The sequence below is a fragment of the Falco cherrug genome, chromosome 4 (assembly GCF_023634085.1).
Source record: "Falco cherrug isolate bFalChe1 chromosome 4, bFalChe1.pri, whole genome shotgun sequence".
NCBI classification, from domain to species: domain Eukaryota; kingdom Metazoa; phylum Chordata; class Aves; order Falconiformes; family Falconidae; genus Falco; species Falco cherrug.
The window spans coordinates 92,223,131-92,238,829 of record NC_073700.1 but is presented as its reverse complement, the minus strand read 5'-3'; the positions used below and the strand labels follow the sequence as shown (position 1 = coordinate 92,238,829).

The window sequence follows — 15,699 nt, the reverse complement described above, 5'->3', positions numbered from 1 at the left end:
AAACGGAAGCTTTCCCTGTTTTAAACAACTTGTCCTTCATCCTCTCATTTAAAGTTCCATCCCCAACCACCACCCATCATCACCACCTCAGTAAACGCAAATGAGCAGAGGCACAAGGCATACACATGTCCATGAGCCACCTGGAAGAGCTGCTCCTGCATCAGAGTCAGGTCTATACACACAGCAGCACATTTCCACTCCCTAGACACTTCCCTGGATGTGGGATGCAACAAAACTGTCCTGTGGCACTTGGAAATATATTTACAAAAAGAAGAGGAACCCCTACATTAAGTGACCATTTTCTCCAAAGTTTCATGAGCTAAGCTGTATCATTTGGAGAAGTTTGATGGGGCTGCACTCTACAACGCACATCATGTTTTCACAAGTGAGAGGAATTAATGTCCAAAATACTTAAGTTGCTAAAACCTACAAAGCCTGCACACATCGGGGAGCGAGAGCAAAGGAGTCTGAAATAATAGCTCCAAGTGGAAATCCCACTAGGCAAGCAGCGGGCAGAAAATCAAATGCCAATCATTTCAATTACACAGGCGATGAATGCATGTCATTCACTTATCAACATTCACGGGGTCTAACAAAAATAAATAAGGGGGGATATTACTAGCTTAAAGAGTTACGGGTTCAAGTTGCAAATGGCAAGAAACTGTTTCCATGACCTGTTACAACAATAAGATAACGTAAGCCACATCGACCTCCAGCTTAAAAGCATCTTTGCTCTAACCTAAAAAAAGTTAAGTATGATTCAGCAATTAGCCCACAATATACCTTGAGCTGTAGAATGCAAGATGGAGATGAAGGAGCCTAAATCACAAACACTCTTCAGCTCTCTTTAAAAAGCTGAATGGGAAGAAATTATTATTAATGATTTGAGTAGGCTACTGGCAGAGATAATATTGCTGTCTTGTGCAAAAATACCTTTCAAAAAGAAAACGTCTGTTGCCGTTTCTTCATGTGTACTGAGCAGAAGGAAGCAGCCAGTAAAGGCAACTGGTGACACGTGCCAAAACCAAATCTATTTTGGATTGTCCTGAATGCCCATACATTCTAATTTGGTATTTCACCTTCATCACGCCCTATATCATCTCAGGATCTTGTATTATTCTTTCACTCTTGCACTTAGACCCCAGCAGATAAAAACTTTGCAGATCTCCTGCTCCGTCTGGCATGACCTATGCTCACCAGGCCCCCAAAACAGTTACCTTCAGGGAAGTGGGAAGTTTTCTGTCGTTTTACATGCTTTTCAGTTGGTCAAGCTGGTATTTGCCACATACCACTTACTCTGGTTTTATTCAAAGGTTTGAGACTGGAATATTTCCTTTGCCAAGAAAAGAGTCCTTTACTCTTTCATTTCTTTCTGCATATAACAGCTTAACTGTGAAAGAAACTCACCTATTTAACTGTCATGAGGCTTTGCAACAGACCTGGATAGAAGGCTCGTTTACATCCAAATATTTTGGGACTCATCAAGCAAAAAAACCTGCCTGTTTTGTATCTCCCCTACATATTCAAACACCCTCTTGCAATTTCTACGAAACAAGCTGCAACCAGAGAAGGTGTCTTTCTCTGGTACTGTATCAAAACAGAAATACATTTCAAAACAAAGCCTTAGAGTCTAATACAGTCTTCTTACGTTTCAGTGCTGTGGATGGAGTCTTGCCTGGCATAAACACAGAAGATACATAAACAGCCAGCAGAAGTACAACCCTGTCCTCTTGCTATGATTGGGCAACCTTCCAACATAGTGCAACTAGTATAACCAGCTCTCATTTAAAACAGCCTAATTTTGTGGGACAGATTGCCAGTGCTGCTATAGGACCACTTGGGTTGTCAGCAAGTAAGCAACAGCAGCTCTCCAGCCTTTTGGCAAAAGGCTTACAATCTGGGCCTTCCTAAGGGGTTATTGATAAGTGCAGGTTCTCACCACAACCACGATACTCTGCCGGAAGCCCCGACGATATTTGTGAGTAACTGCATGAAGACGCCTTGAAGGGGAAACCCCATCAAGAGAAACAGATTACTTTCTACGGAAGGGAACTGAAGGTAGTAGGAGCAGGGTTTGGGGCCACTTTAGGGTTGCTTTTGCTTGATGTGCACAGAAATCTGTAAGAATTGGCCATATCCCACTAGCTCTGTGAGCGAAGTATTGGGGTCTAAGTCCACATGAGGAGCAGTAGGCAGAGAGGCTGTTGAACCTTCTCTTCTTGCATTCATACTCGCACGATGAAGGACAAATGCCCTCATCTGTATGGAGCCAACTACACAGCTGCATGGCCAGAAACCGTCACACTGCAGGAGCGGCATCAGCCAATATTAATGGATGACAAGAAGCTTTCTTGGCCACAGGGAAATCCACACCTCCTTAAAATTACTTCCTGCAGAACAGTAACTATCACTTTGCTGATGATTGACCCTCGGGACATACAGATTTGGAAATTAAGTGCTGCATTTAGCAGAAGGAACAGTGAACAAAAGTGTCGAACTGACCAATGGCATGGAGAGATGCCAAGTACATTAAGTATCAGCCTACAGCATGCCAGCAGTGATTAGGCAATCACAGCTCAAGGACTGGGGAGTGTAGGTACCTCACCTCGCTGCAATGTTAAGTGGCAGAGAAAAAAAGTCTTTTAAATACCCTCACATGCCACAGCCGATTTCAAAAGCAGCACCAGAGGAGGGTGCACCACCAGCATAGCACAGCTGAGTTTCTTCCCTTCAGAAAGGTCTCTGTCACTTGCTAAGCCCTCAAAAGAAAAACCCGAGTGGTTCATCCATTATGTGCAGAGCAAGAAGCAGGAGGGTTATTATTTGGGCAGCGGGATGGATGACTTGTGATCAACCACAGCAAGCCCTGGTTCCCCAAAACATCGTGGCAGCACCCAGAGCATCACTACATTGTTTATGCAACACAATACCATTAACACAACACCCAGCCTCCACAGAGTTGGTCTGTTCCCGCACCTTCCCTCTGGCTGCACACAAGTACACCACGCACTAACAACACCTATCCATCAAGCCAGAGATGCAGAACAGCCTTCGTTACACCAGCGGCAGTGCACCCCGGTGAAGAGCAGGGCCAGAGGAACAAAGCACAGCACAGAAACCAGACTCATTCCTCATTGCAAAACTCACAGCAGGACACCATGCAACTAAACTGCCTCCATTACTTTTTCGTGCCAGATCATGTTGCCAGAAAGAATAAAGTTGTCACCCTGGACTTGCTGAGGGATTTGGGGGTGTCAGCAAGAAGGGGGCATAGGGAGGGGAAAGGAGAGAGATAAAGTAACATCTTATTTTAAAAGAGAGCCATCAGCAATGTCATATTATTAACATTTTTGAATTGGGGCAAAAAATGACATTTGTTTCTTTTTAAACTGTCTGGGGCTGTTTCTTGTTTTTTTGACTCTTTACTCCAGGCCTCAAAGTTATATCCAGAGAACAGAAGCACTTCAGCTCGTCTGTGCTCCAAATGCAAGCAGCCACCTGGTTCCTTACTCGGCTGAAAATGGCAATGATGAGGAACTGAGTAAATCTTTCGAGATTTACAGCCATAAAACCCGCTTAAGGAAGGAAAAGGAGACATTGTCAGAAATACAATAACCTCAGCACATCTGTGATGCCAAACTTTTCTTGAGACCAAAAAAATGTGCAAAATCAACTCCTAAACGGAAGCATCGTTGCAATTAACTGTTTCAGAAAGGTCAGAGGCACCAACTTACTCCACTATGTGATGGTTATATATATAAAACCACTATATTACAGCCACAGCGGAGGCTGAACACCCATATTCCACTATTCTGTGTCAAGGACCGTGTAGCCTCCTGACTATTCACATTAATCTGATGCAATATTTCAAACCAAATACCCTCCCCTTTCTTTCCTCCTGCCAGAACATTTGGCTCATATAAATCCTCAAGAATCACCAAACCCTGAATCAGTTACTGAAAACCTGCAGGTCTATGGTAGATAGAGATAGAAGCCTTTGCCGGGTTAGAAATCCAACAGCTGAAACACTGAAGACCTAGCCATTACAGATACCATTTTAATATAAATCAGTGACTACATATATATATATACAAACAAATATGTATTCACACACCAGCACATGGACAGGCTACTGACAATAACACTTCATTTAAGAAGCTCTCATGATCAGAGGTACATTAGCCACGTATCATGCCCTCAATCAAGAGCAAGAAGCCCTGAACTATCACAAGATACTTAAAAGCTTGAGAGCATATTAACACATTAAATAATTTTAGATAGACCAGAACCCTATCAGCCTCAGATGTGATAAATCACATTTTTTCAGGCTCACATAGTGCACAGCTCACCAGGCAAGCCATGATTGTCCATAGTATCACTGCCTAAAGTTAACTACTGCCTACTGCAGCGCATAGTCCAACCAGACATGAGAAAACTGAAATCATAACTCTTCTTTGGGTACATAAAAGCTACAAATCTAAGAAGAAAACTGACACACAAACCCAGACAATAACCCTATGACTATTAAGAGGAGCTGTATGCTACAATGGGATGAACAGAAAACATTTTTGCTACATATTCCATATAACAGACTTCAGCCTTTCCCCAGAAAAACACATCTGAAAGGGAAAAGAAAAAAAAAAAAAAGTCACACAGTCACTCTACAAGTCAGTTAGAGAAATAGCTCTATAGCTTTGCATGCAACAGCTTCACACACAAAAACCTGACAAAAACTGAAAAATGGAAGGAGCTCTACCAAGCATTTGCCTCTGCACTCATCCAATAAACTGGGATCATACCTTGCATTTCAATAACCTGCAACTGGTAATCAGTTTAGACTTGAAATCATCGAGACTTTATGCTCCAAAGGGATGTATAAGATTCTGTACAGTATAAATATAGCTTTAAAGTAGTACTACATAATACTGGAAGCATTTATGCCCAGCTGAAGTGGGCATAGCTAAAGGCACTGACAAGGGTTCAGCCCTTCGATGGTCTGAATGCCAAGGAAGCTTGGCCAGATCTTTTAAGCTTTCCAGAAGTTAAAAGCTTAAAATTGACGCTATAAAACGGATATTATGTTGGAGTATGCAAAAAAACCCGTGCCTGCACTCAAAATACACCCATCTAGTACAGGGGTGAGCATCTTCAGAAAACTGGAAGGCAGCTGCATGTCCTTTTAAGACCAGAGATATTCATCACTGTCCCTTGACCTTCAGGATATGTGCACACATTAAAAGCACAACTGCACATAGCAAACTAGAATCAAGGAGAGTGTAAAAAATGTATTCCCCAAACTTGTTATCCCAGCCTCTCCTGGCACGGTATTCTGAAGCACCCATGAGAACAAACTCCCCAGTTCCACAGCTGAAAAGAGGAGCTTTCCCATCAGTGGGAAAAATCCCCACCCTCATCATTTTTGCCAGTGCTGATGCTTACTGTATTAAGCTGCTGTTAACCCTTCTGGGTGTTAGGGCTAGCAATTTACTTTTTTAAAAGCACTTTGTGATCTTAGACATTTCTCGACACACACACCCCCCGGGTGCCGTAGCTGAGGCTCCATGAAGAAGCTCCATTTTCAGAAAACCAGAGTTTGCATAACTGGAGTTTTTACTTTTGATCACGAGACTTCTTGCAGACACCTGCTGTCAGACGGATGCCCAGCGCTGCTAGTCCAGCATCGTTTCCAAACAAAGTGGGGTATCTCTGGGACTCTCCTCCCAAGTCCACCTCCCCTTCAAAAAAGAACATGCCAACAGGTGCTATCTGAAGAGAATTCTTGGTACCGACCAGTGACAGACACCTATGCAAGGAGCAACAAATTGTATCATTTTCACTCCACCACACCCCACGAGATCAGCATTTCAGTCACACCACTGTGAATGCCCAGCAGTTTGTGCTGCATACAAGTCACATCCAGCCTTCGCAACCTTTGCTGGATCCTGCCCCAAGATAAGCACCGCTTTAAACTGAGAGCTTTTCTTCTCCCGCAGCGCTTTTCCTCTATGAGGTCTTCTGATAAGTCCTTAGAAGTGAATGCTCCATGAAAGCCGCTATGGAGAAAGGCAGAGCATACAACTACTTGCAAACTAAAGGGTGTGAAAGAAAGTCATTTTTAAAGAACTGGACGCCAGCACGAATACATTTATTTATATCACAGTGCACCACAGTTCCAACATCAATAGCTGATTAATCGGGTCATATCTAAGTGTAAGAGATAAAGACAAGCTTTGTGGACGTTTATTGGCAGCAGCGGCTCCTACTTGCATTAGAAGTGCACCAGATGACATCAACTAGGTCCAATTAAGAGAAATCCGGTTTAAACCTAACAAAGAGCCTCTGACCCAGACAAGAGAGAGCCTAACTACGCTCCAAGGCTCTTTTCACTCAACGGGAAAAACAAGCAGCTTGCCAGTTTGCATAATTTTTTGAGATGTAGACAAACTTCCTATCGTTGTTTTTATTTCTTCTTTTATTATTTTAATTTTTTTTTTTAGTTACACAGCCATTTCCCCCGCGGCCGCTCCCGCCAAGCGCGGGCACAGAGGGGGCGGCCGCCGCCGCAGGCAGGGTCCCTGCAGCCCGCGGGGCGCTGCCCCTGCCCGGTCCGGCCGCTGCTGCGGGACCGGCCGCTCCCCGTCAGCACGGCGCGGCCCGTCAGCTCGCACACCCCGTGCGCTCGTACCGGGGGATGAGCTGCCAGGCACTCCCCGCGAGGAAGCGCCGAGCCACCGGCCGCGGGACCGCCGGCGCCCGGGCACAGCGAGCTCACGCTGCCGAGCGCCGGCTGCCAGCCCGGGGACGGCACCCCCGCCCCAGCGCTGGAGACCCCGGGCTGCACCGGGCTGCGGCCGCACGACGGGGCGGGGGCGGCGCGGGGGAGCGGCGCGGGGAAGCGCCGCGGTGGCCTCGCTGCCCGCCCCACCGAGGGAGCTCGGGTCCCGCCGCGGGAGGGGAGGCGCGGCGGGGGATGCCCGGGCAGCGCCAGCGCCGCTGCGCCCGGGCGCGCAGGGTCCGCGCTACTCACCACCGCGTACTGTCGTGGTAGTGCTGCAGCACCGAGTACCCGAAGAAGGAGCCGTTCGGGCCCTGGAACACCACCGGGCGACCCACGTCCACGTTGTAGCAACGCGCCAGGGCCACCACCCACAGCAGCGCCCACAGCCCCCGCGCTCCGCGCCGCGCCGCGGCCACCGGCATCCCGCGAGCCCCGGGGCAGCCGCCCGTCCCGGCGCCGCTGAGTGCTGAGCCCCGGCCCGCCGCGCCCGCGCTGCCCCCGGCGCCGACTCCCAGGCGGCGAGACCGGGCGCGGCGCTTTTGTGCCCGCCCCGCCGCTCGGCTCCGCTCGGCTCGGCCCGGCCCGGCCCGGCCCCGCCGCGGCTCCGCTGCGCCCCGCGCCGCGACGCGCGGGGACTGCGCGCCCCGTCCGCCCGCCCCGCTCCGCCCCGCCGCGCCGGCGCCCCCTGGCGGCCTTGGTCCGCACCCGCCGCCCGCCGGTAGAGGCGGCCCTGCCGGGGGCCACGGCGCGCCCCTCCCCGGCCCCTCCCGCTGCCGCCCCCCCGCATCCTGCTCTCCCGCGGCGCCCCCCGCCAGCTCCGGCCTCCTCCCGGTGTCGCTACCTCCCCTCCCGGTCCCGCCTGTGCCTCCCGCGTCCCGGCGCACCGGCACTGCTGGGCGAGGGCGGCCGCGGGCGGAGGGGGCCGCGGGACCCGTGCACGGCGCTGAGGGGCGGGGGGCGGCGGTGGAGGGGTCGGTGCGGCCGCTGCTGCCGGGGCCGCGGGAGCGAAAGCGCTCGGGGGGGGGCGGGAAATGAGACCTGGCCTTGCCGGCCGAAGTCCTTCGGGACTGGGAATGAAGCGGCAACCTTCGCCGCTGAGTACAAGCTGAAAATAATTTCCGTAATATTTTAATAATGAGAGTATCTGAGAGCAACCCCAAAGACATGGTGCAAGGTGAGCCAGAGCAAAGGCAAGAGGACAGCCCCGCCGGGTGGCTGAGGCATGGGTGCCATGTCACCCTGCAGGAGAAGCGGGCGGTGGGTATGTGCTGCAAACCCCTTGGGCCCCCAGAGCCTGTCCCGCTGTTGCTCAGTAAAAAGCAATAAATTTTAGCACTCAGGATTCATGAGAAATGGTGTTTAGATCCCTCTTAGGGGTCAACACCAGGATCCTGGAGAAGAAATGCTCCTTCGGGGGTAATGGGGGTTGAGCATTCGTTGTTGTTAGCCCTGGCTTGGGCTGCTTCATCCCACGCTCTCCCCTCGCTGGGAGCCACGAGAACTCCGGTACTATGGGAACTGCTGCTCCTGGCGGGCCCCTGTGGGGACAGGCGCCCAGGACCGGTACTTCTCACTTACCGGTTGGTACGTGATGGTTGGTGGGGAGTTTGTTTCCCCAGGGAAGAGTGAGGGATGGTGGGGCTGTTTGGAAGCTGGCGTAGGAAGACGCTGCTGCAGGTTGCATCGCCTTTCAGTGCAGGAAGGCCCTCGGTGAAAGCTTGGTCGTATTCTGCAAAGGGTTGGCACCAGGATGCACATTTGGGGAGGAGGGAATTTTGTGGCAAGCTGTTTCACGATAGCCACGGGGCTCTTTCAAAAGCGTAGCCTGTTCCTGCAGGGGAGCATCCTCATCGAGCAAAAGACTGTTATAAGCACATCCTTGAGCATCACCCCCAGAGCAAGCACCCTGGGGCCATATGGACACATTGCTGTTTAGAAACTGCCATTTTTGACATTGACCGTGATGCCAGAAAGTGGACGTTAGTGTAGGAATATTCCAGGGACAAGTTTAACGCAGAAGTAATAACGACCTAATTCTGTGGTCAAAACAGATCAAGGGAGGAAGAGAGGCTTCCAGTCATCAAGGTATTTTATACTAGCTGCATAAAGCCTACTGGTATAATTATTTAAAGCTCTTGTTCAAAGTGTCTTGTAAAAAGGTTGGGGTGGTGCAAGTCTTCTCTTCATGTATGTCCAGGGTTATGGAGAAGTGACCACTTTCCAGTCTCAGATCTAAGTGGCACAGTATAAATCAATACCAAATAATGAGGAGAAATCCCTTATATGTATCTCTTTTAGTGTATGATCAAACTGAAAGGACTGATTTTCTCATTACAGCACCAAGTGAAAACAACAGGGCATTTACATCATATTAACAGGGAGATTTATAACATTTAATGAAAAGATTTTCACGGGGGTTTTATAACTGTGCAATCAACATGGATAAAAGTAATCTGATTCAGGCAGAAAGTCAATACGCCATGATTAAGCAAATTCCACAAATGACATGCAATCCCATTAGCACTACCAAGCCAAATTCTCTGCCTTTTGAAACCAGAAAGTGACGGGGCTTTTCAATTAATTACCCAGGCACCAAATGATGCTCAGACACCTCTCTGACAAAGCTAAAGGAAACGTGGGCTGACATGCTGGAGAGAGCGACGGGTTCATCCATCTCCAGAGGGAGGAGGGAAGCAAAGCGGCTGGATGAGGTGAATGAAACACTTGTCTCTCACATCGTAGGGCGCTCTCGGGAGGACTTATTTCAACTAGAAGTGATACATAAGGAACTGTGTCAGTCCATAAAAAAATTCAGCTCTCCATTCTTGGCAAGGAAGACTATCCAGAGAAAGGCCAGGAACACCGCACTTCCATCCATTTCTTTCTTTTACTGTGCATCCAAATACTGAAGTCATCTCACAACATTTAATTCGATGGGAATTTTGTCAGTCTGAGCAGAAACAGAAACTGCCTGTCTTGATGGCATAGGTTTAGCTCATAAAATCATGGTGTGCCATTTCCAGAAGCGATGGGAAGCATCCAACTGCAATGACAAGCATAGTAATAACGTACTGCTAAGTGAATATGATGGCAAAAATCAGGGCTGAGAAACATACATTAAATGGTATGCCAATCCTCTGTGAAGGAACCATTCAAACTACGAAGAGCTGTTATCTGTGTTTCTATATCCCTGCTCTTGCTGCTTGAACCTTGATGTTTACATCATCTAAGGAGGCTCCATACCTGCACCATAGGGCTAATTTGTAGCTTATACCCACCTATATCAATTAAGCATTCAAGTGGACTTTAACCTGCTTTAGTTTTGGAAGGGCTCAGTCTCCAGATTAGTTTTTAAACTAGAAAAGTTATCTGTAGATTAAGGACCGTCAGTGAAACAGCACCCTTGACAACATTTTTTAATTAATAACTTGAATTGTAGCACTGAGGAAAAAAAAAAACAAAACAAAACAAAACAAACCCAAACAACACAGTAATGTTCTGACTGTGGAAAGAGGGGATCTCATCAATGTCTACAACTACGTTAAGGTCAAGAGGATGAGGCCGGGCTCTGTTCAGTGGTGACCATCAACAAGACAAGGGGCAACGGGCACAAACTGAAACGCAAGAATTCCTTCTCAATGTGAGGAAGAACTCCTTTGCTCTGAGGGTGACCGAGCCCTGGCACAGGCTGCCCAGAGAGGCCGTGGGGTCTCCTTCTCTGGAGACATCCAAAACCCGCCTGGACGTGACTCTGTGCAGCCTGCTGTATGTGACCCTGCTTGAGCAAGCGGTTGGACTAGGTGGTCTCCAGAGGTCCCCTCCAGCCCCGACCATTCTGTGATCTGTAAAACAAATGCCCCCCTGCCCACGCTGCGTACGGACTCAGCTGTGCACAGACTGGGTTCACCCAGACTGAGTGTTAACAGGCAGTTTCCCTCCTGGAGGCTTCTCCTCACCAAATGCTGCTTTGCACATGATTTTTTATTTGTTTTATACACATATATATAAGTATATACACACCCACACACACATAAAATTTTTCTCCAGCGCTGCACCTATTGAACTCGGTACGATTCTCTTTATTTTTACCAACACATTACTGAATGTTAATACACTGCTTTTTGGTATGCTAATCATTTGCCTTTCCTTGCACTTGTATCGGAGTGGTGCTGTGGCATTCCCGTGGTATTATTGTGGTTGAGGTTTTACTGTCTGTTTTAAGCCAGCTATATCCAGAAGTAACTCTGCACCTTCACTGACTTCCCACATGCCCCCACAACTTACAAGTACAGTTGCTGTAAGGTTATTTGCCCATCTTTTTTGAATCCTAGCTGGTCAGGTGTGGATTTCTCTAATCTGCTCCCAGCTCCCTCCTGCTCGCTCGCTCTCAGCCACAGCTGAGGAGAGGCTACATCCCCTTCTCCCACCCCAGCATCCATCAGCAGGGACGTACTAATGATGGAAGTCATCCCATAAGCTCATTAGCAGAAAGGCTGCTGCCTCTCCCCATCGTTATCCACAAGTTTATGTCATTACGTGCTTAGCAAAGAGGTTTTAAGTGAATTTGTGTTAAGGTTTTCCCATTGCAGCTGTGAAACTCGCTGATTTTCCACGTGCATTCTCTGTACAAGGAGATCTGTGACTGCGTTTGTAAATCAGGTCTTGATGATAATGCTGCAATTTCTTTTTAGTCAGTTCCCACAGACGCTGTGTGGTTTAATCCACCTCCAGACCCAGCTGTAAGGAGCTCAGGAGATCGAAATTCTTTAGTCCTTCAGCGGATGAGATGTTTTCCAGACATATTTTTGTAGCTCTTCTTGCCTACCAGGTAAAGAGCATCCTCTTCAATTCCTCTCCCGCTGTGGCTTCATGCAAAAGATGATTGTGGTTGCCTCCCCCATGAGGGGGAGAGAAAAGCACTGCCACCTTTCAGTGCACTGTAAGGTGAATAGAAAAGACTTGTCTTTCCTCCTTTCTTTGCAAGCCCTCATCACTGCTGAAGCTGTCAGAAAGAAGGTTGTTGCTTTGTAAAAAGTACATAAAAGGAGTAACTACAAAAGGCCAAAGTATTTTATATATATATATATATAAATGATTAATGGCACATATTTTGGATAAAGAAGGGGCTCCCTGCATTCACTTGCCTACCAGAGAATGAGGTAGGAAATGGATTGGCAGGGACAGAGATCTGTCTTTCCAAAACGACTACAGTCACACTGAAAGGAGCCGCCTGCATTTCAGCTTGTACCATTTCAGCCTGTCAGGCATCAAATCACTCGCAGCACCCAGACTTCCTGGCAAATCTAGACTGTGATTGTCATGGCACAAACTGTACCATCCTACGTTACTCCCATTACATTAAGGAGATGTCACCCTCAATTTTTGCATCAAACGCAAGATGAATTACTTTTACTAGGTAACATGTCCAGGTTGAGTTCCCACTGGAAAACTGAACAAGGTGCCTATGCTGATCTCCTCACATAACATACGCATTTAATTCCTACCAGTCTGTTCTTCCATTTGGCTGTAGCTGGTCCTCCAGCCGGAGTAAATGGAGAAGAAAGAATTTTTTTTCTCTTGCTGGTCCTGTTATTTGCTGCTGTCACCTCTTCAGCCGCTGTCTCTTACCTTTCTCATAACGCTCCGCAAGTTTTCCAAACAGACTGAGAAGCCAGAAAGTTTTATCTGGATGGAAGACGGAGCCAATGCAACACCTAGGTGAAACAGAAACTGATGATTTAATAAAAAATCACCTTCTCATAACGATAGCTAAAGAATAGAGTGGAAGGCTAGAATTTTCAGAGCCTCACATGCAAAAATCAATTGTCCCTTTTTTTGTCTTTAAGGGATTTCTTTTCTTAAACTGTACTGTTTCAGCAGCAATCCAGTTTATTTCATGATCCAGCCTCACCACTGAGCTACCCCCTTAAAAACTATGCATTAACATGGCACTTAAACACTTGCCCTGGCTTTCAATGTTGGGATATATTTCAGCCTGATTTATGGTCAATTTTTGCCCAAATGAAATTGCATCACTTAATGTAAAATGTATTTATAAAACATTTATTATACACTGTATACCAGTAACTGAAGGAATTTATCTGAGCCAAGGAAAAAGGAAAACAAATCCATCAGGTAAGTTTTTCTGATTTGATAAAGGGTTTGGGTTTGGGTTTTTTTTCTTCCTTTCTTTAGTACGTCCAGATTTCTGCATTTTCATAGACATGGAGAAGACCCCTGCTAAGAAGTCTCTATTCAGCTATGCTATGTGCTTCATAAAGTACACGCTTAAATCTGAGTGCATGCTTGTGCTTTATTGACCTAAGAGGACCTGAACAGCAGACCTGAAGCCAAGCACGTGTTTAGGGTGAGCCAGGACTCAGGCTATCTTTCGGATACACTGCTAACCGCACGCAGTCGCCACGTTTTGCGTCTTTCATACTTTCTGACAGCTGTCATATGTTTGCTTGCATGTGGTTAGAATTACAACCTTGCTGTACATACTCATATACCAGATATTTAAAATGTACACACACGTGTTGCAAACCAAACACACAGAGGCTTCTTTGGAAATGCTCTTGGCTCACGCGTTGGTCTCACTACCAGGCCTGTCACTGTCCAGTTTTATTCCACACTGGCAAAGGTGAGATCATATGTTTACTTACTCTGAGTTGATCGAACCTCGTTACCACAGCCCAGGGATCCATGGGTCAAAAATACGATCATAACAAGAGGAGGTACACCTTTATTTGGCAATATACTGCAGTCAAATCCTCTATGTGCTTTTTCTTTTGATGTATATATGTTATAAGGAAGACCAGTGGATAAAAATGCGTAGATCCAAAACCAAGCCCTGTGGCACTATATTCCAAAAGCACATAGGTGAGTCAGGCAGTTACCCCTAACATAGCTGCACCAGCCCCACAAGGCCTCTTTTAAGCAAAACGATGAAGAAATTCTGTTTCCTTCATGTCCACTGAGAGATGTCCATCAGGATCACTTTGAGGAAGGGGACAGGTTATCAAGGTACAAGAGATATGGTTAAGGGAAAGGGAAGCTCCACCAGTGGACAATGCAGAGCATCTGGAGCTGGGCTTTCAGAAACAGTCAAAAGACAAAACCCCTCTCTCATCTGTGACTACAGAGAAACTCCAGAAATACTAACTGCACTACACCAGGGCAAGCCTTTGTCAGTACCTCCTAAACAACCACTGAAATGCAACCAAAAATGTGATAGCCCTAAACTGTAACTCGTGGTTATCCCCATACTCGAGGAGGTCGATAGGCTGTTACTTGCGCTCACTTGCTGGCATTGTCTCAGTCTTGTCTAACGATGTTTCTTGGCTAACTAGCCAGCTCTCACCCATGGCTGGGTTTTAAACCCAGACCAGATGAGACTGTTGAATGTATCGTGCAAGTCGGAGCAAAATGTGTCGCTAGCTCTCAAAAGGCTTTGCCCCAGCCTTCAGCTTTTCTCCATAATCTTCATCGTAACCTCATAGTGATTATAAGGAAAGGAGGTGAATGCTGAAATTGTGACTTTTCACATAAAAGCTCTTTTTCCCAGAAGACTACCTCTTTACTGCTAGCCCTGAGGCTTCTGGGGCTACCTGGAGAAATACATCAAAGAAATGATAAATGAAATCCCCCTACTGATTACTGTTCTTTGTCCAGCATCGGGAGGGGATTAGATCTGCCACAAAACCTGCAGTTTCCATATCAGCCGAAGGCTGATAGGAATTTGGGTATCTGACACAGAGACACAATGGATCCTTATCACAGTTTTTTTAAGTAGTTTAGCCCTATCCCCAGTCTGTAGCTGAGCTGCAAAGCACCGACAGCTCTTTCCCTTTCTCCTAGAGGACCCTCAGGACAACGGGGCAGTCTCATAAGGAGAACCAACGTGCTGCAACATCGCAGTGAAAAGGATCAACTGTAAGCAGAATTCTGCAAGCATCACCTCCCATGCAAAAATCCCACTGATTTCAACCTGCACATTCCAAGTGCTGAGCACAGCTGGAGTCTACGGTTCCCCAGGGCGGGAAAAGCCACGCCGCACACGCTGCAGCTCGTATTCCAGCAAGCTATCACAGCAGCTTACAGACTGCTGCTTCACAGAGAGCTAAGCCTTCCTACTAGCTGCACTGTGGCCATGCTCAGAGGACTAGCTGATGATGAGACCTGCAAAACAAACACAAATATTATAACCCAGGACCTACCCTATTTTCAGAAATCGTTTTAAATCTAAGTGGAAGTAACCAGACTTAAAGATGACACCAACTTACGTGCCATTAAATTTGTGTGTCTTATTTTTCTATAAAATTACAGGTCAAGACAAAGACATTAGGTATATAATTATAGAGAGACAGTTCATTTTCTCCTCCATTTGGTTTTCACTTTTTAGTGAACCTCCAGGGATAGAGGTCCTTTGCAACAGCCTGGACCAAACCACAAAAACCCAGGGAAGGGCTACCAGAAGCTTTAATGGATCTGGACTGTTTAGAAGTTTTTAAGGCAAATGCAAGTTGATTTTGTCTCATTTATCTCATTTCACTGCACCAAAACCAAATTCACAAGTGGAAAAATCTGTGCTAGATACGAGAAAGTCACAAAATACTGGCCACATGGTGGATCCTGTGATCCACCATTTTCCTACAGGATACTAAATCTCACTGATTTATACATCAAAGTGGTGTGTCGAATTTCCTTGTTAGCCTCCATTTCTAAATCTATTAGTCTGAGATTGGGGTGGTCATGCAAGCTTTGGCCACTGTCAAAAGGTCCAGTTTATACCGCAGCTTTCAAACGTTTTGCTTGGCATTCCTGGCACATCTGCTTTCCATTAGCCAGCCATTCAATGTTTATTATTCCACATGTTAACTATCATACACTCCTTGTGTGAAAAGTTCAGGTGAACAATA

General features: G+C 46.9%; 1 protein-coding gene across 1 annotated transcript in view; it reads right to left on the bottom strand.

The window, feature by feature from the left end:
- ITGA9 (integrin subunit alpha 9) overlaps positions 1-7,406 on the bottom strand; it is a 230,381-nt gene extending 222,975 nt beyond the window's left edge. The window contains exon 1 of the mRNA XM_055707897.1: positions 7,028-7,406. Coding sequence (XP_055563872.1) covers positions 7,028-7,200 — 173 coding nt within the window. The 5' untranslated portion in view covers positions 7,201-7,406. The remainder of the gene's footprint in view (positions 1-7,027) is intronic.
- Positions 7,407-15,699: the final 8,293 nt, after the last annotated feature.